General features: G+C 40.8%; 1 protein-coding gene across 1 annotated transcript; it reads left to right on the top strand.

Moving 5' to 3' along the window:
- The first annotated feature begins 1,964 nt into the window (after window positions 1–1,964).
- On the top strand, window positions 1,965–25,009 carry LOC135488140 (major facilitator superfamily domain-containing protein 9-like). Its single transcript, XM_064772609.1, has 6 exons — window positions 1,965–2,026; window positions 2,745–2,832; window positions 3,323–3,366; window positions 23,206–23,335; window positions 23,501–23,710; window positions 23,973–25,009. Exons 1-6 carry the CDS (start codon window positions 1,970–1,972, stop codon window positions 24,701–24,703), a joined length of 1,260 nt encoding a protein of 419 aa, XP_064628679.1. The 5' UTR covers window positions 1,965–1,969; the 3' UTR covers window positions 24,704–25,009.
- The last annotated feature ends 872 nt before the right edge of the window (window positions 25,010–25,881 follow it).

The following is a 25,881-nucleotide window of genomic DNA, read 5'->3' as shown; positions in this document are numbered from 1 at the left end:
TACTGTACAGTGGTCAGTAGTCTGCAAATTTTCTGCAAGAAAAAGCACTTACTGAAGATAAATTTACCAAAATTGTAACTTTAAAGGGAGTCTGTTATTCGTTCCGTTTTAATTTTGTTGTGTGTATGTTTTAAAATCATAATGACTGGTGAATCTAACGCCTAATTTTCAGCCCTGATATTTGAAATAAAAATTGGCTGAGATATTGAAATAAAATTCTCGATCCGGGAAGAAACAGGTAAAATCATGTAAAAAAGGTTTTTAGTTTGCTTTTGTTCGTACAGGTAAAAACTGTGTACCACCAGCACTTGCCCTTTGTAATTTTCTAGGTCCTGGGATGTACTTATAGTATATTCTTTATGTAGTTTGGAGATTAGACTGGTATTAAAAGATTATATATATTATAAATATCAGACTTTATTGTTCCTTATTAATAATTACGGACATTGTCAGCAGATTACGTGGACGTGACCCTGTTGTCGACCTTGGACTGAAATGAGGTGAAAACTCCGTCCAGACCTTCGAAGCCTTCTAATCAAAGGAAGAGTTTTGGGAGTTATTGCCAGCACTAATGTACATATTGAAGATGGTCCTGGGATGCATCTGAAAATGTACAGAAATATTCTACATTTACAAACTTTGCACATTTGTAGATTCTCCTCCATGGGAGCTCAATGGGCAGGCTGCTAAATGAGATGGATACAATGTAGGCATCCAACCAGATGTAACACAGTCAATACTTCAGCAAGGAACTGAGAGTATTGAATCACTAAGCCACCAACCAGATGCAACACGGACTCTCCTTACTTCATCAATGGGCTGAGAGTTCTGAATTACCAGGCAACCAACCAGATGTGACACATCTCTCATCTATTATAGGCCTAATAATACTGGAAGGGGGATTAGTTAAGTTACACTTCGGGACATTGTAGGCCTATCGCCTTGAAATTTGGCATGGATGTTGTTGACATGTTATAGGCCTACTGATTTCTGACAAGGCCACTTTAATCTCAAAAAAATTCTGGGGGCCCTTACAAGGCAACCCCAACCAGCTTACTGGACTTTGCGCAATATTTCGCCAAAAAAGTATTCTACGCAACGGTCCCTAGGTGACTTTTCCTATTCATAATACACAGCCTGTCCATCCTAGATCGTGGTTACATGGGGAGTAATGGTTGTAAAATCAGGCCAAACGCAAAGACAGTTAACCCGGGTACCACTATGTTTACGATGCGAACAAGCCGTGTAAGTCATTATCAGCATTTTGTTCATTGAACATTTGCGGGTACAGCGTCACAGGGGGCAGCATTGAACGGTAAACAGGTTCACATCATATTCAGACAACGGCTTGTAACGGCCATACAGGAAATGATTCGTATCAAAAACCGACAATCAAAACTATTCGCTTGCTGAGAGTATACATTACGCGCATACATTACATTCACACATTTGAGCTTCCAAGCTTTGAGAAATAACATGTCATGTGCGAATTTGGCATGTAATTTTGGTGATTTACGTGAGTACATTTTCAACCCTGAAATGTGTGAAGTGAAGTTATGCTTTTATTTAGTAAAAATCGGTAGGTATGTCCAACAAGACATGTGTCTCAGCTGCCTTGGTGGATGTTGGTCATCACTCACTGGTGACTGACACCATGTATCGAACTTGACGTACCGGGGTAAAACATAATAGTCACTCCCCCATTTCGCTCGTTTCGTTTCGTTGCACAAAGTCCAGTAAGCCACCCCAGATCTGGCACAGTCTCTCATTAGTTAATCATAGATTAGTGATCAAAATGGATGGGGAAATGGAAACAGGTTTATCAACTCTGGCACATATACTGAGTCACAGGTTTCCAAGCGGGATACGCGCTGATGGTTTATCAAATGATACCTCCTGTCAATAAGCCCTTATATATCCCAGGTAAGCCCTTTTAAATTTCGCGCCATTCCACAGAGCGGGAACCAACATGGCCACGATGAAGCCGAAAGTGGTGACACATATCATTTATACAATGGCATTCTTGGTGATTTATGAACCGATTCTTGATATTTTGCAGTTTGTAAATGTAGCTTGAGATCTCAAGTGTCTGCAAGTTTTAATAAAAGGACCTCAGATCTTGCCCGTAATGGCCAAGTTCAGTGAAACTTCGCTCGTTGCTTCGCATATTATCAATATCATATCCGGTCCGATATCATATACACAATAGTGAAACGCCTACAAAGCTATAAAGTACTACTATAAGTTCTAATGTATAATGTATTGGCCAATCTTTTGAAACTGTGTATTTGTGTACAAGGCCTGTACCCCCCCCCCTCCATGTGCTTGTGGCTCATCAGCTTTAGATATTGAGGTGTGTCCTTGGGCAAGTCACATCTCACATGAGTCTTTGGCTGACTGATGGCCTTGTCCTGAGTTCTTGTGTGTGGTCTTGTATTTGTGTGTTACCTTGTGCAAGTTACTTGATTGTTGTGATGTCATTGATGCCACAATATATATGACACAAATATTTATTGAGGTTAGACCTTGTGCAGGACGCCTGTCCCTTTGATATGCGACCTTATAGCCAAGACACTTGTTTGGACTGTCGGAATTGCTTAATGTTTGTCGTTGGGAGTTTTTACAGGCATTTGTATCAGATGAAAGGGGCAGCCCAAGTAGGCACTAGGTTCGACAACAGACTGCTCAATAATAGACAATATTTACCCTTGAATACAATGTTGGTCCTTCTGACTTTATTGCAGGACATGTTTGCAGTGAGCATGTTCATACCATTATTGCCGCAGATGGCTCGACGGCAAGGGCTATCTCCAGCCCTCATAGGACTTTTTGGTGAGTATCAAAATGGATATGTTCTTAGACATACATTCGCAGGTCTACATATCCTTCGTTCAACAGCCTTACATGCCAATAAACTCTGATTTGAGATATGTGTATATATTCTCAGACATATCCTATCAGTTCAATAGTGTAACTTTGTCAAGTAAATGTAATGTGAGATGTCAGACATATCCTTACTGCAATAGTTTTACTTGCCAAGAAACTTGGATTTGATATATCCTAAGCTCAGACATATCCTTAGTTCAACAGTCTTTGTCTCCTTTTAGAGACTAGCAATTTGTGGCCAAGACTCCCTGATAGTGAGGGTGTCCAATAGAGAGGTATCAGCTGAGGGATGTTCCACTGTATATCAGAAAGAGTTGATGATGTTGACTCTCAGGTGGTTGTTTTGGTGGATGACATTGTCACACGTTGTTTATGATGAGATAAAAAAAGACTGTTGAGTATAACGACATATTGTGATGCTTTGTTTCCTTACTAGGCTCTGTGTATGGAGGTCTTCAATTGTTTTCTAGTCCAACAGTGGTAAGTAAGAGTTTCTTTAAGGCCTCTTAAATGTAAGTGTTGTCTCCCTCACCAGCATTCCCTCCCCTCCCGAAGCATTATCTATATATTATGTAGTGTAGGATGATATTAAACTATATCTGCCCCTACCTGCAAACTAAAGAAAAACATAAATTCAAATGTTTAAACGACATTGGCTGGCAGTGGAGCAATAGTCCATATAACAATGTATGAGTATGCTAATACAGTCGAATGCAGTCGAGACCTTTTCTGCCCCATTACGCCCATACCAACTGAGGGAAAAGAAAAGTCTCATTATTCTGAGAAAGCTGTATTAAATAGCAAGGTCGTAGATATAATCCGACACCATTGTTTTCCAACTGTTGCCTGTCTTATTGCCTCGATTCCCTTACAGATTAATTTGACGAAGCAGTCTGGTTAGCGCTTCAAATGAAAACATTGGATATTGTAGCAATTATGATATTGCCGTAGTATTTTAGGACTGGAAAGGTGACGTTTATTTTAAATTACACCGGAACTCCAAAACGTCGTTTGCAGTGTGACCAACTCGTTGAAAAAGTTGTGGAGGGTACGGACTGAGACATTGGGCGAATAGGCCAATATGGTGTGCATTTGAAATCAACATCATTGATCTCTCGTTCAATAAAAGTCCATGTGTCCGTGGAATGTGTCAAAATTCATCGATTTCTTGAGGGTGTATCCCTTGTTCTCATCATGTCATGAACATTTCTGAAGTAGAAAGTGTAATAGTCTTCACTACAGCTGGGCTTAGAGAGTGATGTTATAAGCTTGAATATACAAGACAACTTATTTATTGTGTAGGTTGATGAGCGATTTTGATTTTTTTGGACATAGAAAGTGTAATGGTCTTCAATACAGCTGGGCTTAAAGTGTGATGTTATAAGCTTGTATACGCAAGACAACTTATAATATTGTGTAGGTTGATGAGCAATTTGACAATTTTTTTACCGTGATATTGCAGATGTGCAGGTTTCCAAGAGATGGGTGATAAATGTGTGGCATGCTCAGATTTTCTCCCTTGTAGGTGTATGTCCAAAAAGAAAAGGAATTACTGTGTAGAATGGAATTTTTATCTCCTTTGTTTGAAGCACATGTAGAGCTCTTGATTTGTGAAGCGCACGCTGTCATAAAGTGACAGTTTCGTCAGTCCTGTTCATTGCAGGGTTGTCCTTGCACTATAAGCCCCACAGGGTGCAATAGGGTGAAATAAGTCAGTATCTCTCACTAGTTGTCTTGTCGCAAGTCGTCGTGTACATATAAGCCCCAGGGGTTGCACTCCAGTGAGATAATGATGCTTATTCTCCAGAACAACTTTGACAGAATGGAATTAAGTCAATCCGGTTAGTCTTTGCTTATAAATCGTGTTCTGATCTAGTCGCCTCCCTTTGTCAGGTTGGGCCCGACGGATCACATCGTAGGTCTAGGTCTGCAAATCAAACCCTGTCCATAGTGTAGCTCTCCTGGATAATTCAACCTCAGTGACAGGGGTGTTGCACTTTCATTTCTTCCTCGTGCTGATACCACCGTATTTTTGCATCAGTACCACCACACCGCATCGACTTTACATCGATTCCTGAAGGTAGTTGCAGGAGTTGTGTTAACAAGGTGTTTACGTCCATGACAAGGTGTTTACCGATTTTGGGTCTACCTTAATGCCAATATCACAGTGTAACGATGAAAGCTAATATCAAAGGCTTCTCTGACTTTCACTAAAAGTAGTCTACGGGTGCGTGTGGGCTCTGTACAGATCGTCAGGGCAAGACAATGGCCTGATTGTAGTGAAAAAGTAAAGTATGGTTGCATGTGGTCAATGCTTCCTTTCTGGCAAAGGTGGATTACCAGGTTGATGTTAACAAAATGGTAAGGTTGATTGCCAGGTTGATGTTAACGAAATGGTAAGGTTGATTGCCAGGGTGATGTTAACGAAATGGTAAGGTGGATTGCCAGGTTGATGTTAACGAAATGGTAAGGTTGATTGCCAGGTGGATGTTAACGAAATGGTAAGGTGGATTGCCAGGTTGATGTTAACGAAATGGTAAGGTGGATTCCCGGTTGATGTTAACGAAATGGTAAGGTTGATTGCCAGGTTGATGTTAATGAAATGGTAAGGTTGATTGCCAGGTTATTGTAAATGCAATGGTAAGGTGAATTGCTGATACAAATCGGATCTGACCTGAAACATTTGAAAATCTGTTTATCATCCAACTCTTTATTACCACAATCAAAAACTCTTTGATAATGTCAGATTCTCCTTGCTGACAAAGTTAATTTCCCCAGCGGGTATGACATCTCGCGCAAATCAGAACCGGACATTTCTCCCCCAGTCGGTGTAGTAATTTCCGCACGCGAAGTAATGAAAGGAAGTAGACTGTTACAGTAGCCCTTTAAGTGATTTGGTTTCATTAGGATTTCAAAGTTGCATATGTGATTATCCATTTTCCGGCAATTCATACCAAGTTGACATCATTGGACGTCAAGGAGATCAAGGCTACACTATTGACCTTAAAAAGAAATCTTACTTTTCCACACTTGACATAATCTTTCATTTGAAGATTTCTGCTTTGTGTGGCTTTTTACTGACTTGGGCTGTTAGAGTGGTGTGGTGGAGAAAGTCGATATGCTGAAGTGCCTGTCCTCTACATCTTGACCTAAAAGGTTTTAGTATAATAGCTGTTAGTGGTTTGGCCTTTATGACGTGGCAACTGCACATGGGGTGCTATGATGGTCATTGTGGGCTTGCTGCCCGGTCCAAGTGCTCCTCATGTAATAATGGCATACTGGGATATGAGGTGGTCATCTCTAGGGTCAAGCAACATCAAAGCCAGCAATTGCCAGTTTTACCTGCAGATGTGAGATTCTTTTGTTGCACACAGCAGCGATTATAATCACAGGTAGCTCAACGATTTAAACCGCTGTTTGTGTGTCACTTAAATGTATGTACTTCTGCATGAAGCGTTCTTACCCAGCGTAAGACGGAGATTGCCTTCCTATCTTCTTAGTCTTCAGTACCAGATCAGAGTAGCAGCTTTGTGGATGCTGCCTTTGGGGGCAGGTTAGTAGTATAAGAAAGTCAGTGATGGAGTGACTTACTAAGAAACATCACCATGGATACGTATATCATAGTGACATGTCACTAAGAGACTACAGCATAATTCTGAGATGAAGAAATAGTACATGCTACTCTAGTGAGGGGCTCTTAGTCCTATGCTGTACTGTTGACGCTCCTCACTCAGTCTCCAATGCTCCACCATTGACACTCGTGCTCACTCAGTCTCCAATGCTCTACCATTGACACTCGTGCTCACTCAGTCTCCAATGCTCTACCATTGACACTCGTGCTCACTCAGTCTCCAATGCTCTACCATTGACACTCGTGCTCACTCAGTCTCCAATGCTCTACCATTGACACTCGTGCTCACTCAGTCTCCAATGCTCTACTGTTGACACTCATGCTCACTCAGTCTCCAATGCTCTACCATTGACACTCGTGCTCACTCAGTCTCCAATGCTCTACTGTTGACACTCATGCTCACTCAGTCTCCAATGCTCTACCATTGACACTCGTGCTCACTCAGTCTCCAATGCTCTACCATTGACACTCGTGCTCACTCAGTCTCCAATGCTCTACCGTTGACACTCATGCTCACTCAGTCTCCAATGCTCTACCATTGACACTCGTGCTCACTCAGTCTCCAATGCTCTACCATTGACACTCATGCTCACTCAGTCTCCAATGCTCTACCATTGACACTCATGCTCACTCAGTCTCCAATGCTCTACCATTGACACTCGTGCTCACTCAGTCTCCAATGCTCTACCGTTGACACTCATGCTCACTCAGTCTCCAATGCTCTACCATTGACACTCGTGCTCACTCAGTCTCCAATGCTCTACCATTGACACTCATGCTCACTCAGTCTCCAATGCTCTACCATTGACACTCGTGCTCACTCAGTCTCCAATGCTCTACCATTGACACTCGTGCTCACTCAGTCTCCAATGCTCTACCATTGACACTCGTGCTCACTCAGTCTCCAATGCTCTACCATTGACACTCGTGCTCACTCAGTCTCCAATGCTCTACCATTGACACTCGTGCTCACTCAGTCTCCAATGCTCTACCATTGACACTCGTGCTCACTCAGTCTCCAATGCTCTACCATTGACACTCGTGCTCACTCAGTCTCCAATGCTCTACTGTTGACACTCGTGACTCGTCGTACGAATTACACTCGTTACTCAAGACATGTACACTGTTTGGTCAATCCACTGGAACTCACCTGACTTGAGGTCATTCCTAAATGCCTTCCAGTTGACAAGATGCCTTTATGTCTTTCACTCATTTTAGTCTTGCTATCTATGTTTTATATACTGCTCTAGGTGACTACATAGTCCAGTGACCATTTCCAGTACAAAGTCCTTTTACCATGTCATCCTGTATTTCCAATATGATGATGTGTGATGGGGGCATTTTGTTTGCATATGGTCCAACTGCATTTTGTTTGCACACTGACTGACTGCCTATTTGATCAAAGACAATTCACATCCATATGTCTCGGCAGGAAGGTTTCCCATTGCAACCAGAGATGCCAGTGTTGTCCACAAAGAACATTTGCCCTGGGTAAATACGTATGTCTCGGGGAATGTGATTATTGAACGATTCTGAATGAAACCCTCGCCACGGCCCAGATAAAGAGTTCCAGTGCCTGTCTGGTAGATAGTGATAAGCCATTGGTACATGTAGGTGGTCCATTCCACGGACATTTCACCCAGTAGTTTCCAATGGTATTCTAGTGGTAACCATAGTGGAGGGTTAGAGAGACCAATGGTAACCAACGGTGTTCCAGTGGTAACCAGTTGTGTTCCAGTGTTGAACTGTCGAGTTCCAATAGTTGTAATCAGCTAGGCTGTGGTGAGGTGATGCATTCTGTATAGAGCTGAATCAAATCACGGAACAAAGTTCTTTAGACTTTGACAATTCTGCATTTTCATTTTCTGTGAAAAAGATATGATTCTTAGGAGTGTGTATTTGATCCACTACCCGGTACTAACTATATTGTATTCATGAAAGGCCCTTTCACTTGCTTTTTATGCAATCTACATGTATCACGTTGATGCTTTTAACTACCCTCATCCGAAAATACCAACTTGAAACCTATCAGAAATATCATGAAACAGTGCAGCTTAGTGCAGATGAAAGGGAGTGGAGTCCTGCTCCATGCTTTGTTGTTAAGATAAAGGTGGTTATTATTAAATTGTGTCATGATGCTGGCTTTAACCCTGGAGCATGAATAACTGATTTCACTGGTTATACTTTGGTAAATTGTGCCTTCTGCCGCTAAGTAGCATTATATATCCATGATCAAATCTGCAGTTGTGCACGATGTGCACGATGTCTGATGTTTGTTCCCGGTCATACTTGAGACTGTTGTTTCAACTGAATCCTCACTTTTATGCAGTTGGGAGGATGTTTTGTTGAACATCAGTTAGAATACCCCTTTGAGAGCTCTGAATCAATGCCTGGTCAGGAGAATATTTGCATGAATGGCTTTATTGAGTATTGTACTATCCATGCGCGAGCCTAACCAGATATATAATCTTGAAATTTAGACTTTTGCCAACCTGACTCTACATCAAAGTCCTCAAAAAGACAAGTTGTCAATACCAGTACTGCCATATGTTGAATATCGCTGACATGACAGGAACACAGTGATGGTTTCTTTAATCATGTTACAATTTGTTGGCCTTCACTGCAAACTGTGTCAGCTTGTTTTTTTCGATAATGTTACTTCAATGATAATGATGATGGCTGCAATGTCATTGAAACATAACTACAATGGGAGGATGCTGATCAAAGCAGAAGAATAATTGTGAAAGCTTTTATATGGCTTGCTCTCCTCCTTTGAAATGGTTTTACTCTGTTTTAAATGTGATTGTCATCAGATGGAGTGGTTGTGATATTATAGGCACATTTAATCGGGCAGCAGACTTGTGATGAATCTCTACAGATGGCGCAGTACAGTGAGTGGAACCTCCCTTAGCGAACACCTCTCTATCAAAGACACTAGTTTTCATCCCATATTGGTTGTCTCTATTCAATTCACCTCTTTAATCCTAGCACCTCTCTATTAAGGACAGCACTTGTCAGTCCTAAGGGTGTCCTCAATATAAGAGAGGTCTTATTGTGAAACTGTCAATGGTGCTGTTTGCATTGTTATCCTGAAAGTTCAAATAAGCAACAAGCAATATCTATACCTTCCACATCTTGCCGCAATGGGTTCTTTTTGTCTCCAAGGAAATTCCAAAACTGCCAATGATGATTCTGTTACTCCCACTTTAGAGCACTAATAAGCTGATATATGAACATGCTCTGTGTATCTTTGCCCAAAGATAGACAAAAGGGGAAGTTGCTTTTATGCGTGTTTTCTCATATCCTTTTGTATAAATGCCACAGCCTTTTTGAAAAAGTCAAATAAGATATGCTTGGGTTGTTAGTTTTAGTTTTAGCAACTCAGTGAAGTGAGCTAGGTGATCATCTGATACTCCTCATGGATATGAAAGATGAAATTTTGATTAAAGTGACACTTTCGCTTGGAAACTACAATTAATTTGATGCATCATTGTAATTTTTATATATATATATCGCTCTGGATGAGCTAATCGTGATACATAATGCAATTTTTATTTCAAGCCTTGAACTTTACTACTGTTCAATATCATTCTTGAAACACTGGTTTATTTTGAGCTCAAAACTTCAATAATTCACATTAAAGAATCGGTTTTGTTGTTTTAGTTACCTTGGTTCTTCGTTTTTACTTAGGATGCTATCTTTTTCATGTCAGCTGATCTTGTTCAATAACTGTGTTATTCAAGTTGATATAAGTCAATATATTGACATTGAAATGATTTTTAGAGGTTATGTAATTTGAACTGAATTGATTGTTTTGTCAGGTTCCTGTGATGATCACCGCAAACCAGAGATTTTTGTCACATGCAGGCATTATCGCAGGTTGCAGCAACAAAAGTTGCTTGTGGCAGAAACGTTTAGCTAGGTTTTATATGATTAAGCCAATATTCTTTTGACCAGCCTCTAGTGATTAACCATTCAAATATTACAAGCCCATCTATCATGTTGAAAGTGCCATCCTATTCAAACCCTGTACATATTAGATTGGCACTGACATATCGTAACTTACTCAATCTTTCCTGAGCCCTACCAAGTAAATCGTCCCATTTAAAGGTGCCCACTGCGTGTTACCATGGCAATGAATGCATTCATCTCTTTAGGATCTGCCAGCTTCCTGATACAAAGAGTTTTTGTGATCATTTACAATCATTGCTTCCAAGTAATACCTTCTCGTCTTTCGAGTGTGGCCATAACGTTTCTTTTCGAGCAACACTCATATTCGGCTTTTTGTCCTGCTATAGGCGAAGTGGTCTTGTTCGGGATACCGATACGGACCGAAAGTGGGCAGGATTTTGGGATAGACAGCCTTATTTGAGTGAGTTTCAGAAAGATTCGTAAGGGCCGGGGCCAGAAAATTGTGTCGGGATTTGTTGATATTACCTCTGATAGGTCCCTCTTGATATTGGGACAACAAAGTACCCCTTTCCCCCACTCATTCATGATCACCGGCTCATCTTCGATATGAATTTCCTTTCAAAATAGACCTGTGCTGCCATCTGCTTTGTCTTTGCAATATTCAGGTGAATTGAGGCCATGGCTCTTTGGCCTCAGTGAACGAATTGCCTTGAGGCACGCAGTCAATGCGGCAGCCAATTCAATTATTGATATTTGAATTGAAAAATTTACATTACTTGGTGAAATATTGGCTTGCAATTTATATAATTTCATTTCATCAAATCATTGGCACCAGCGCTGGACTGCTGTTTTAAATGCATTGGGACACTTGGCCAGACATTGGACTCTTATTGTGCCTGCAGTGTCTTCAGCACGTCATAGAACCCACCTCTTTACTTTGGATATATCACCTTTGCTTTGTGATATGTCAGACCCAGAGCATTTATATTTGAAAGGAATTGAAAAAAATATTGATTGACATAATTCTGAGGTGATATATTTGAGTGTAGAGGGCATATTCAATGATACATGGCAAGGTGTTATACCCATTAGGAATGGTATACGGTAAAAAAGGTACAGGAAAAAAAAGTACAGGAAAAAAGGTACGGAAATAAAGGTACAGGAAATAAAAGTACAGGAAATAAAAGTACTGGAAATAAAGGTACCGGAAAAAAGGTACCGGAAAAAAAGGTACACAAAATGGCATAAATAGGTAAAAAAGGTACACAGGAACATGTATGACCGAAGTGAACTGGAACTTATAAAGTGCACCTACAATGGTCCTTTGAAAGTGAACTAGAACTTGGACAGTTTGCCTACAATATGTCCTTCGTTAGTGAAATAGAACTTGGACAATAGTCTAGAAGTGCACAATAGTCCTTTGGGAGGGGAATTCTACAAAAAGCTGCTTCTCATTGAGGAATATGGAACTATATCTTTTTTGCAGTGTTTCTATTTTACACTCATTCTTTAATTTTTCAACTTGTTCATTTCTGTTGGGGTGAAAGAAATTTGAACAGAAGTGTATCATTGTTCTTGGAATTGTCCCGGAAGTTGTAAAGTTCTGCTGTAAAAGAAGCAAATGTCACTACCGACGTCACAAAAGTTGACAGGATTCAACATATCGTCTCGTATTCCCTGGTGACGTGGTTGAGAACCAGCCGGTGATGGAAACTGATATTTCAATTTGGTAATCAAATCTGATTATGGGCATGCTGTATGGGTTCAGTGAAGTATGCATTTGGCAATAGGAGGCATTTTTAGTTTTGTTTAAATTTCCCTCTGATATGTTTTGTGGGTTCATTGGAATAAATAGATGCACGTGGATATCATGCTAATGCGGGTGTTTGTGTAGGCATAACATAAAACGACCACCAAATGAAACAGTTTGTTTGTTTTGGGAGACCGGGTTTACATGCCTGAATAGTGTTAATACTGGTAAATGATTCATTTCATGAAAGAATAAACATATTCTGTTAACTCATTTTGTACAAATAGTCATTTCAATTCATATTGTCTTTTAATACCTAATACACATGTACCTGTAATACCTAACTGTTTGATCATTTTTTGCCATGAGCAGTAGGATTATCATAAGGTTCGTGATTAAATTTGTCCTGTGATTCAATTTGTCTGCATAAAAGGCTTGAAATGAGTCCTTTTGTCCTGGTGACACCATCTGTAATGAGTATTACCATCAAAGTAAAGTTGGCTTTGTTATTTTCTTTTGTGGTTTTATATTAAGATTTATAATATTAGGTTGGTGATTCTAACACTGAAAACTGGAGCCATCGATTGAACTAAGGTACTGTAACCCCGGAAATAGTTGCATTCTTTCAATTTAGCATTTTGGCAACCCTGTACCAGTGTTAAGCATGTACACTGCTGGTAGCATAAACTGTCGCTCATATATTATGAGTGTTTAGCTGAAGCGGCAATAAAATCATGGGCAGACTATGGGCAAATAATGCTCTAAAGTGTTTTCGTGAATACAGATCGGATATTTTAAGTGAATTAGATGTTTTTCAGTTGTCCCCTGATTTCCCATAGCAACCAGAATCTAATAGAATCCTCACAAGACTAATTAGGCGTTATCAAAATCAGTGTTGTGATTTAGACCTGATATAATCAGATAAAATGTCAGGAAAGTTTATTACCAGGCACCAATTAAAGCCACGGGTAGACTAACAGATATTTGTCTGTGATAAGCCTTGTTTTACTTGCAAAAGCCATTGTATAGCCAGCCTATCCTGAAATTGGAACGAAAAATGGCATTACATGGAAAACAAGCCTAAAATGGCCAGGAAAAGTTGACAGTATTTCACTTGGCTCTTTCTTGGTCAGGCTTTGTCCAATGGTGGCAAAGTAAGTACAGTAGAACCTCTCTATTAAGGACACCCTCAGGACTGACAGGTGCTGTCCTTGATAGAGAGGTGCCCTGATCAGAGAGGTTAAATCGAATGGAAACAACCAATTTGGGACCAAAACTAGTGTTCTTGATAGGGAGGTGTCTGCTAAGGGAGGTTCCACTCTATCTCTGAATGCTTTGAAGTTTCAGATGAAATGTTACATTTGATTCAAATGTTGCTTTTCTGTGCAGAATCACCAAAAGTGAAATTTGTGGGGTAAAATGGAGTAGATACACCTCACATACCCCTCTAAGTTTGAGATTGTAGTGTGAGGTCTCACAGAGTCAAAACCACAGCAGTCAAGATTGTGAAGCTCATATTTTAATTTCCTCCAGTGATATGCGCATTAAATTTGGTTATTTTATCTCACTGAATTGATTCAGCACTGTTCTGTCCGCCCAGTGGGATTAAACCTTGTCATTTCGTATTCCATGCAAAGTAATTCAGCATTAGATTTGTCAGGATTAAGTCATTTGTGAAAGTGTTTCCTAATCATATCGTTTGTAATTTACTCGTTATTTCTGAACCTCCGTATCAAGGACAACTTGCCGGTGACTAATGTGAGCAGTGGGATGGGGGACCTTGGTGTCCATACAAATTATATTTTTATGGTAATTTCTACGTGAAATTGTACTTGTATTTTGTTTCACAAAGAGATGATTAAGAGATTGAGATGATGTAGTGAGTCTGCAGAAAGGTTTTAGAAGAGTGGAGTGAGGTGACCTTAGGATTGGGTTTGGAATGAGGATTCTGGGAATCACTCTGACCTTTCAGTTTCTTGTCTGATGGTGCAGAGACTCAGCTGTGATGTTGACACAGGGTCATATAACAGTCCCCATAGTTTTGCCTTGAGGGTGCATAACTGTGACAGTCTTCCAATGCAAGGTATGTCCGCTGGTTGTCAGTTGACGAGAGATAGCGTTCTTTAAAAACAATTGTCCTTGTATCCTATAAGTTTCAATTCATAACAGATCTAAATAACGGCTTAACTAAAACTCCTTTGCTTAATTCTTTCAAGGAAGGGCCACATTGTACAAATAGGACCCTGGTGACCTTTTTTCAAGGTTTTTCGATGATTTATGCGTTGCAATTATGAGACAGCGCTGGATTAGGGCGACACTTATTTTGTCAAAATGCTGATCATGGCTAAGGTTGATTGCTCTCAGAGGGGCTCTCTGATGTTGATTACATTGCACTGGATCACTGATGCTGCTTCGAGGGTATGCTCACTTGAATTACGATCTCAGATACAGTGATATGAACTGTGCGATGCCAGAATGATGATGATGTGAAAAGTTGCATCTTGAGGATTTGAGATTGGTTTAGAAATGTTTAAAGATGAATCATTTGTATTTGGACATTGGATGAGCTGAAATTTCAAAAAGGTTAGTTGCGGCGTCTTGACACGTTATTGTCAGGTTCCACTACATTGTAGAATGTGATGGCTTTTCTTAGACAGTCTGTGTAGCAAAGGCCGTTCTTGATCCCCCAAGACTTTAACGCTTCGACATTTTAATTAATACAATATGGAATATCATAGAGGCAAACCAGAGCCTGGATGCCATGGCCAATGATAATGATTTTTGGGCTGCAGATCTCTGCTTGGTTCCCTGATGACCTTTTGGCTACCCTATCACATTTCATTCTATTTGCTTTACCCACTGGGGTGCATTCAAGTGTGAGAGCAATGGCCTGATAAAACAAGCTGCAGACTGCATTTATTTACCATGTCCTTAACTGGGTACAACGTCCTGGACATTTGGTCTCTATGGTAACGAGGAACCATCCCATTAGCTCAGTTGAGGGCAGAAGTGGCGGTAGCGATTGGTCAGTAGCTGTTGGACACCAATCCAAACGAGGTAACTGTGACAATCTTGTTAACTTGGTGCACACCTGATGCCAGTATTCTCTTAAGCATCCTGCTGATTGTGGCTCAGTCCAAGGCCATGGGCAGCTTGAAAAGTGGCCAACATCTACTTGAACAGGATGACCTGTGGACCAAGTGACCAACTTCTTCTTGAGCAGATTATGTCTGGAATAGGTGGTCAGCTACTACTTGAGCAATTAGACCACTGGGACTTTTGGTGTCTGACTTCTATTAAGTTGACTGCCAGGAATAGGTGGATAGCTTCTACTTGAGCAGTTTGACCACTGGGACTATAAGTGGCTGACTTCTATTGAACAGCATGACTGCTGGGAATAGGTGGTCGACCTCTACTTGAGCAGTTTGACCTTTGGGACTAAAAGTGGCTGACTCCTGTTGAACAGGTTGACCTCTGGGAAAGTGGCCAGCTTCTATTTGAGTAGTTTGAACTCTGGAACAATATAAGTGGCTGACTTCTACTAGGCATGATGTTCTCTGAGACCTCGTGGCTGATTTCTTCTTGAGACAGTTGAGCACTTGGCGGTCTACTTTTTGGGGCATACCCTGGCTGAAATTTGTGGCTCATGATAGATTATTGGTTATACTGGGAAATTGCTGAAAATTTAAATCAATTATTGACATATTGAAACTACTCTTCTTGGCTGTTTTGGTAAAACTTAGAATAGTATATATTTAGAAATTCAATAAAATTTTACATGCAGAGTATGTTAATTGTGGTATAAAAGGGTTAAGGTCATTTACTTTAGTACATCCTACGCATGTTTAATTTAAGCAACACTTACTTCCATATGAATTGAACTTTTTAGGAAACTCGTCTTAACACCTCTAAGCTTCTATGCTTGCTATTAGTGAAAATTGTTAATGCAACAATTGGTTAACCTTTAGGCCATCCAACCAGCCTATTCAGAGTGTAACGGGTAGGCAGCCCCCTCAACAAAAGGATGCAGATATGACTCAGTTTGCTGAGAATACAACCCAACTTCTAAAGTACATAATCAAGTCGATTTTTTCCCCAAATCCTTTCAAAAGCTGACTATCATGCTGATACTCGGGAGAGTGGAGACTTCAGAATGTATGTCATAGCCCATATTCATATTCTTGGCATTTCTCATACGAATCAGAACTGGAGATCAAAGTTGGTTCGTTTTAAAGTTCTGATTGAGTGCGAGACATCAAGCTGGCTATTTCTAGAGCAGCCACAAAATGGACACTTGTAAAAAGTCGCCAGTAGGAACCATATTTGCAGCGTCAAAAGATATTCAAACAGATAACTGTCTTTAGAAATGGACATAACTGCAGGTGGACACCAAGAAAAGGTATCGGGCTATCTTTGTAAGTAATGGGAAAGGTTGTGGCCAACCGATTAGATTCTATCATAATAAAAACTTGAAGGAATGAGTTGAAGAGGGTGATATATCATCATACAGGTAATTCTGTATGCAATCAGCCCTACCATGCCAATAACTCCTCGAATCCATTTGCTAGAATGGACACATATTGGCTATGTGGTTGATATTGTACACATTATGATTGTTGCTATATCGTGGCAATATTCTTTCTGTCAATCTACAACCTCAAAAGGTCAGGTATCAGGTGCCATTTAGGAAGCAAAAATGTTAAAGTGATGTGATATTGCCAATAAAGGCAAGAACAATGGTTTGGTAATACTATACCCTTCGATTTGGAGCCTGTATAACTGTTTATCTTGAAGATCAACAGTTTGAAAGAACAGTAGAACCTCTCTATAAAGGACGCCCGAGCACTGTCCCTCATAGAGATGCGTTCTCATTATTGAGGTCAAGAGAATTGCAGAGACAACCAATGTGGAACCAAAACTGGTGTCTTTTAACAGAAGCCGCACTTACACCACCTGAAAATGTACCACCAATCTTGGTTCGGGAACCAATGCCGCACCATCGAAAATCCACCAAGCGCTTACACCAGCGCTGCAGCTAGTTATAAAATCCGGCTACAGATGGCGCGCAAACAATAAGCGGAACGCGGAAAGCCTTGGCAGAAAGCGCCATTTCGAAAGCGCCGCCTGGAGCCGAACCATCTAACTAGCTAATTGCCGATCCATTTGCGCTTACACCACGACAAAGCCGAACTTTTAACAAGCCGGGCGAATTTGGACCATCAAGCTTGGTGGGACAAATTCGCTCGGCAATTTGTATCGGCAATGGATTGCCGAACCAATTTGTCGCGGCAATGTGGTGGTGTAAGTGCAATTGGTCCACCAATATTTCGTGGTGTAAGCGCAGCTAGAGACTCAGAGGCTGTCCTCATTAAAGAGGTGTCCGCTAAGGGAGATTCCACTGTAATGTATGAGAGTGTTCATGAAATGTCATTGAATTCTTCTTCTTCTTCTGGGTTTTGGAAGTTTTGAGAAACACACTAGACAGTCAGTCAAAGTGAACTCCACCACAGAGATAAGATTAAGAGCTTTGTATGGTCAAGGTGTTGTCCTTTGGTCAGTGGTTACCTGACTGGACTACGAAGAACCGTGCAATGATTCACCAGTCTCAGTAGTTTGAGACCCCTTTGAAATTTGGCACACCCTAGATTTTTGTGACGACCGAAGGGTTTCATTCCTGGCAATGTGGGTATTGGAAGAAACAAACTGAGCAAAGACTCGCCATCTGGCTATTCTCAATACAGTGAACTGCATGGCTAACTGGTTTCCTTATCACTAATGTACTTCTTGTAGCCTGGAGTAATCTGGGTGAAGCTCGGGCTACACTAAAGATGAAAGCCACATACATGTAAGATCAGACAGCTAAATGGACACCATACAAGTCATAGAAATGGCGCAATACCTTGGGGATCCTCGAAGGCAGTCATAGAAATGCAGACAGTCAAGCCTCCCCTGACTCTCTTTTGAACAAGTGAAGCCGACATTCTCAGCCGCAGTTCTCATTCTTACAAATATATTTTTCCATACAGGACATGGTTCATGCAAAATTGATCATGCTTGTTGCAAATGGAAGGGGTTATAGGTGATTACATAAAATGCTGTCACCTCCTCTATCAATCTGAAGAATTGCAAAAGTGTTCAATGTGTGATGAGTGCATGAGCAAAATCGTGTAAGAAAAAAACTTCGGTTTGAATGGGGACCTTGGTTACTGACAAGTCTATTTGGATATGTAGTGATCGATTGAATCATGATAAAGTAAGGATACTCAATTTGAGGTAATTAGCTTCTTGATGACGATGAAAGCACACGATCGTGAGAGAATCGCAGTTACATAGCCTGGTTTGAATGATGTCCTTGCATGCCTTATTGGAAGGATGCCATTGGGAATTGTGGTATCTGTAATTAGCCAGATCTTCAGAATCCAATATCTGATCACAAGTAGGCATGAAGAGTTCATCGCCAGGTGAACAGGTTGTGGGCGGCTTCATTTCCAGACCACATATTATTTACCCAACGCTGATAAATCCAGTCCTTGGCTGTGCGTTATTGGTGCACCCAGGGGCCGTGCACCTGCCAGTGGCTATCAGGGATGGTGTTGGATCCTGGATGCTGCAAACAAATGATATTTATTGCTGCTACGAGCGATTAAAATTGCTGCTATGAGCAACATAAAGATGTCTTGTCTGCTGGAAAAACTGCCAATCGCTATGTTTGATATTGATTCTCAGGTTGCTATGACCTGCAATGATTACTGCAAATAAGCATTTATCATTGCATGCGATTTAAATTGCAGGTATCAGCAATTCAAATTACTCGTTTGCAGCGGGGCCCTTCACAGTGTTCAATGGAACATCATGGCTGCGACAATTACCTTTGCCATTGCTTCTCACGATCTTCTGCTGACAGCATGCGGCGTGTGCCGTTCCCTCCTCTTAGCTCTTATTGGAGCATGATTAAGTAAGATATTCATTGACAGGTCCTTGCGTGACCATTCGGTCGCTCAACTTGACCAAATGAGATATTCACGGCCACTCTTTTTGTGGCGTGACCAGGCAATCAGTCATCATCTTTAGTCGGTGACTCGGACAGATAGATCGTGAGATAAGAAAAAAAAACCAAAGAGAGAAACTCCAGATACATTTTCTTGCAATGAAATTAACACCCAGGCACAATTATTTATCCACCAGGCCAGTCTCCCTTACAGGGTTGCCATAAATGCAGTGATTTGCTCTAGGCTAAAATTTCGCAATTGGATGTTCTGCGGTGTTTGATTATTTGCCTTTTACATTTCTTTGGGCAAAGCGTGTTCTTTGAAAATTGGAGAGATTTCTGGTGTGACTGTCCCCCATTTGGTGTGATTCTCAACTCAGTCAACCTTAGAATGATGATATGTCACACAGTGGTGGAGCTTTTCTGTCGGCCATAGATAGAAGACCTGCTGGTTCCCTGTTTTTCGGTACTATGTGACACCATTATTAGAGCCAGTCCTATAAGATTCTGAAACAAATTGATGATGTCTATGGTCGATCCCTAATGTTCTTTTCATTGTATCTTCGATTTTTGCTGGAGGTGCAAGTGTGAAATCTAAGGAAAGATGGGGGTCTTATTATGTTTTCCTTGTTGCCTTGGAAATGGATCTGTTCACAAGTTTTCAGTTGGTGGAAGTACAATTTTTCCTTCAACTTGCTATGATATTCTGCCCTTTATTAATTCATCATAATAGTGGCTATCACCCACATTATGACTGACAATTGTTTAACAAGTAACTCGCAGGATTTTTGGTACCATATATGGTAATGGGAGATGCTCAAATTCATGGCTTCCCCTTCTCATATTATGATACATGTAGGAGAACAATTAGGCCAATATGCATTCCTTATTCTTTTTCTGACGAGGTTGCCATGACTACTAGAAGAAAATGTGAGTTGGTGATCTCTGGAATTATTTCACTCATGGCTCACCATGGCTTTGGCAAAGAGTCAATGTTACTACATCCCACAAGTAATCTATCTTATCAACCTAAAAACATAAGGAAATTTGAATCAGCAGTTGAATTGCCTATGCGGAAATGAAAGTTCTTGACATCTCAGTGAAATAGCACCCCTTGTGGATACCTAATGCCCACCAGTTGCTGCATCATACAAATACCACTTCGTTTTTCGCCCATCTTGGTTTATTTTTGGTAACACTCATCCCAGGAACAATTCCATGGATCGGATATGCAAGCTTTTTTCTGTCGCCAGGAACGATTTCCATTGATCATGGTTATACAAATTGGTGTGGTTTAGTTCAGCTTTGTTATTTTGCGGGTACATCTGACACAAGACAGATCCATGGCCATTATGGGAATTGATAATTCGTAAGATTAGCAGGCGATTTTTTAGCCCGAATAACGTCAATGGTTGAACCTACATGTACTTCATACTGGTAATGAAATGTCTTGAAGGACTTTCTGTCTTAAAGTTTCTTCTTAAACATAAGCTGATGAAAGAGGTATCTTGTCGGCTACATCTTGATTCGGTGCGTTTTAAGATTCATGGATAGCCACGGGCTTTATTTGGCAGTTTTGACCAACGTGGGTTTGTCTCACCAGTTCAGAAGCTGTCACTGCACTTCTTTGGCATCGGAGAGGCCAGCCCAGGGGAAGACGAGTCCATCACATTCTTACTTGATGAGGTTTTTCGCTTGTCTTGGCAGAGGTTCAAGAAACCAGTTATACATCTCATTTGATGGATGAAGGATGAAATGATGTGGATTTTGGTGCCTTGCAAGAAAGCACAAAAATGAACGGAAGTGACCTGTCCGATAGTTGAACCCACCAGCTGATTATGAGTCAGTTGCTCTACTAACCGCTATAGTGTATACCAGGTCTCCCTTAATCTCAACCAGGAAGTCACTTCAAATCCAAGGTAACCTGAATATCAGGTTGCATTGTATGGGCTAAATATGCCTCTATAGATTCATAGTTTGATCCATAGAAAAGTGATCTCGAGATCGATAAAGTCCGCAGGATACACACAGGCCTAATGGGAAATCGTTGAGTATGAATAGACTCTTGTAAAATATAGGCCATTGCTTATAAATTGTATAGACCTATTCATATTCAAAAGAATGACCAGAAAAAAATATATTGGCCGCGTGTCAATAAATATTCTATTTATATTTTTGATGTCTTTGGTATTTATAATGATGAGGTCAGTGCGAGAAGGTTATTTTCTTCCAAATCTGTCCTTATAGGCCAAAGAAATTGGATTTCATATTCTCATCAGCCACTATTCGGATGAGGGATTTCCTTGAACTTTCATTTCTCATCATCAGTAAAACCATGATTGCCTGGAGAAACTAGTGTCTGGTTGTGGTTGTAAGGCAATTTATTGTAATCTCTGCTTCTCTGGGTTGATCCTTGGCTCTTCGTCCTGACATTGTCCTCTTGGTCCATCCCCTATATACCCCAAACTAAGCCTGTTGAAGCTAAAGCTGTCACCTCAAGCTATAATCTCAAGGCCAGCTTTCTTGTCACACTCCAAGCAGCCTTGAACTTGTCTGTCTGTGAGGTGTCTTGTATGGTCATGGAGAGTGACCCTTGACTTGGTTACGTCTGATGTATATTAGCAAGAATTAACAAAGACTAGATTTGATGGTGATAAAATATTCCAGAAGAGGCGAATATTGCAATAAATCATTCAAAGATGATATAATGGGAAAAATGTTGATAAGAATGTTATTTTGAAAGATGATTGATTGAAAAACAAACCGCAAATCAAAGATATGTCGATCAAGTTTGATCAAGTTTATTTTAATCAAAGGGATTAAAAAATGCTATGTAGTGTTTAACCATACAAACATTGATTTACAATTCATAATTCTTTTGTCAGTAAAAACTAATGCAAACGTCTATTTGTATGTCGTACTTTCATCTCTCAAGAGCATTATATTTTGATTGCTCTCGTAATAAAAAAAGCATATTAAAATATGACTGTTGTCACAAGTGCTTATTTAGTATTACACAAAAGGTGTTTACGATTTTGGATGCAGACGGGCTACATTTGCCGTTGAGCAAAGCAGATCGGTAAACAACCATTCTCAGTAGCTCACTTCCATCCTCCATGTCATCCCTGGGGGTAACAACATTTTATTCATACTAGGGCTAATCTTATTTGACTGTAATGATATTCCCATAGGCTATAATCCTAAGTCAGTTTTGGAGGCACGCGTGTGACTTGGAGATCTTGGACTTGGCATTTTCCCTGATGTACCAAACCAGCACAATCACAACTACTGGCTTCATTCATTTACACATACAACAGCATCTGATCAAGTTTACCGTCTGTTAGACACGATTGTTTTGCAAACTGATCAGATATCAATTTTTCTTAACAACCAACATGTTTAAATAGTTGCTAGGCCAAAACAGATGGGGTTAACCACTATGTGTGGGCGTGCTAATGTCATCCCCTCCTCGCTCCGCAATCCAACTGATAAATTTCAACTGCTATGCGATGCAGTATTGATCTGAGCTGCAGTAGATTTCGATCATCATCCCCGATTATGTTGCCACCCCCCAAGCATTTTCTATTCAACACCTGTGGCATTGATGCATTCACGTCAGGTATTTATTAAACGATGGCTCCTTTTGATACCCATCACTTAGCATCCTTGAATACAGATGGCGCCACTCCGATACAAAATGAGAAAGTCGGTCAGTTGTTATGACCCAGTGACCGAGCTGAACCTCATTACTGTGGAAATCCTATAATAGTATGCGGGCATTTAACTTAGTTGCATTACTTCATTATTGTCGGCAGCACTGTCTGGTGGGCTGATTTTACACAGGCAACTGGAGTTATGCATAGACGGGAATAATTTTCCACCAATCACTCTGTTTGTCGTTTTGATCATCCTATTGTAAAATCGTTGTATTAATTACACCTAATTTGATCAATTTAGCTTCCTAATTGCATTTCAGGGCTGGGTTTACACATTTTATCATAGTAGCTCGAATAATAATTTCTATTCTGATACTTTCAGGGAAGCTGGAGTGACAGCTCTGGGAAATCCTACGTCCTGATGGTGACACTGGTGCTGACTGCAGCCGGGTATTACGTGCTAGCATGCTCAATGACAGTGGTCTTCATACTCATAGGACGTATACTGCCTGGTAAACATTGTTTTCTTTAGCTGTTATATTGGTTAAAAAAACAATCAAGACATCTCAGCTCAGTTTGTATCAGGCAGATGGCAGCACCTGATGGATGAAGAGATGGATGGTCACGATGTCAACTCAAATTTCGTGAATTTCACATTATATCATAATCTATTACAGGCCTGTTCAAGCACACGCAAAGTCTCCTCAAATCCTATGTGGCAGACGCCGTCCCAAAAGAAGACCATTTGAAAGTTTACGGACGTCTGCTGTCCTTGGGGAACGTGGGCTTTATCGTTGGCCCCCTTGTTGGTGGATTCATTGTGGACTCCTCACTTGGTTACCAGACGGCAGTCTTCCTTGGGGGTTGCATATTTATTCTTAATGCAGGTAAGAAAAAAGACTGCAATGGCCACGATTTCAGGCTACAGCTCAGGATGGGCAAGATCAAAGGTTAGAGACCGGTAGGTAGCACGTTCTGAGACGTAATCAAAGTTTCAAAGTTCAATGAGCCACATTGTAGGTCTTTAATATAATGTGGTCCAATTATGTGAATATAGTGATAAATTTGTACGCAAGCAATAGTTGCCTAAGCTGATGATGAACCTCATGAATATTTTCTTCACAAGACAACTTTTCTCTTCTTTTCCAGTCGTAGCCCGTATGTTCCTTCCCGAGCATATCGTTGTGGAACCAAATGACCCAAAGATACCAAATAAGAACAACGGGGCAAAAAAGACGTCTGCCTTCAAGAACCCATTGACCGTCCTTTCTTCGATCCGTCGCATGCCTTGGGGGAATCTCTGGGGGGTTTTCCTCATCAAACTACTTCTCAGCTCCTCTTGCCTGATGTTCCGAGAGAATGCCAGTTTGCTCTTTGACATAAAGTTCCACACCACTGCCAAAAGTGTTGGGTTCATCATTTCATTTGCCAACTTTATATCATCAGTGACTGGATTTTACGTGGACAAAGTTGCAGCCATTTATAAAGGGAATGATTCCAAGTTATTAATGCATTTAACTATTGTACACATCGTGTCTGTGATAGGCGCTACCCTTGTGCCAGAACTTTGGATGTACGTTGTATTTCTAGTTCCATATAAACTCTGCCAAGCCCTGGCACGGGTCTGTGTCATCAACTTAGTTGTGCATCATGGATCAGACCATGAGACCGGGGCGCTGATGGGCATGAGCCAGAGCCTCGTATCAATACCAAGAATCATCGTTCCGACGTTATGTGGCCTGCTCCAGGTAGTCGATATCACAATTCCTGGAATTGTCGCTGGTTTACTAGGTGTTTCTTGTATTTATATTTTATTTACAGACCCAATAGAAAGCCGTAAACTCACTTCGGATCTGTCTTCAGAGAAAAAGTCCAACTGACGGTTGGAAGTTTAATTCATTACATACTGCTGATTGTTTTATCTGAAGAATTAGTGTGGAGCTGGTGGTCCTTGGTCGCAACTGAGCTGGTGGTTCTTGGTTGTTTAATCAAGATCCCTACTGAGCTGGTGGTTCTTGGTTGTTTAATCAAGACCGCTACTGAGCTGGTGGTTCTTGGTTGTTTAATCAAGATCCCTACTGAGCTGGTGGTTCTTGGTTGTTTAATCAAGACCGCTACTGAGCTGGTGGTTCTTGGTTATTTAATCAAGATCCCTACTGAGCTGGTGGTTCTTGGTTGTTTAATCAAGATCCCTACTGAGCTGGTGGTTCTTGGTTGTTTAATCAAGATCCCTACTGAGCTGGTGGTTCTTGGTTGTTTAATCAAGATCCCTACTGAGCTGATGGTTCTTGGTTGTTTAATCAAGACTGCTACCGAGCTGGTGGTTCTTGGTTATTTAATCAAGATCCCTACTGAGCTGGTGGTTCTTGGTTGTTTAATCAAGACCGCTACTGAGCTGATGGTTCTTGGTTGTTTAATCAAGACCGCTACTGAGCTGATGGTTCTTGGTTGTTTAATCAAGACCGCTACTGAGCTGATGGTTCTTGGTTATTTAATCAAGATCCCTACTGAGCTGGTGGTTCTTGGTTGTTTAATCAAGATCCCTACTGAGCTGGTGGTTCTTGGTTATTTAATCAAGATCCCTACTGAGCTGGTGGTTCTTGGTTATTTAATCAAGACAGCTACCGAGCTGGTGGTTCTTGGTTATTTAATCAAGATCCCTACTGAGCTGGTGGTTCTTGGTTGTTTAATCAAGATCCCTACTGAGCTGATGGTTCTTGGTTGTTTAATCAAGACCGCTACTGAGCTGATGGTTCTTGGTTGTTTAATCAAGACCGCTACTGAGCTGGTGGTTCTTGGTTATTTAATCAAGATCCCTACTGAGCTGGTGGTTCTTGGTTATTTAATCAAGACAGCTACCGAGCTGGTGGTTCTTGATCGCTACCAATCTGGCAGTCTACATGTGCCGGTGTGCCAAGTGATCAAAACAGCTGCTCTTCGCTGTTGATTTTATTGCTTTTCCTCAGGGTTTTGCATATGTCATAATACCCTGAATCTCAGGATGACCAATGAGTGAAAGAAACCAAAACATTTCACTGTTAATAAGAAAAAGAAGTAT

This window comes from Lineus longissimus, chromosome 5 (genome assembly GCF_910592395.1).
Source record: "Lineus longissimus chromosome 5, tnLinLong1.2, whole genome shotgun sequence".
Lineage (NCBI taxonomy): Eukaryota > Metazoa > Nemertea > Pilidiophora > Heteronemertea > Lineidae > Lineus > Lineus longissimus.
Note: the sequence above shows the minus strand (reverse complement) of the source record. Positions and strands in the feature narration are given on the sequence as shown.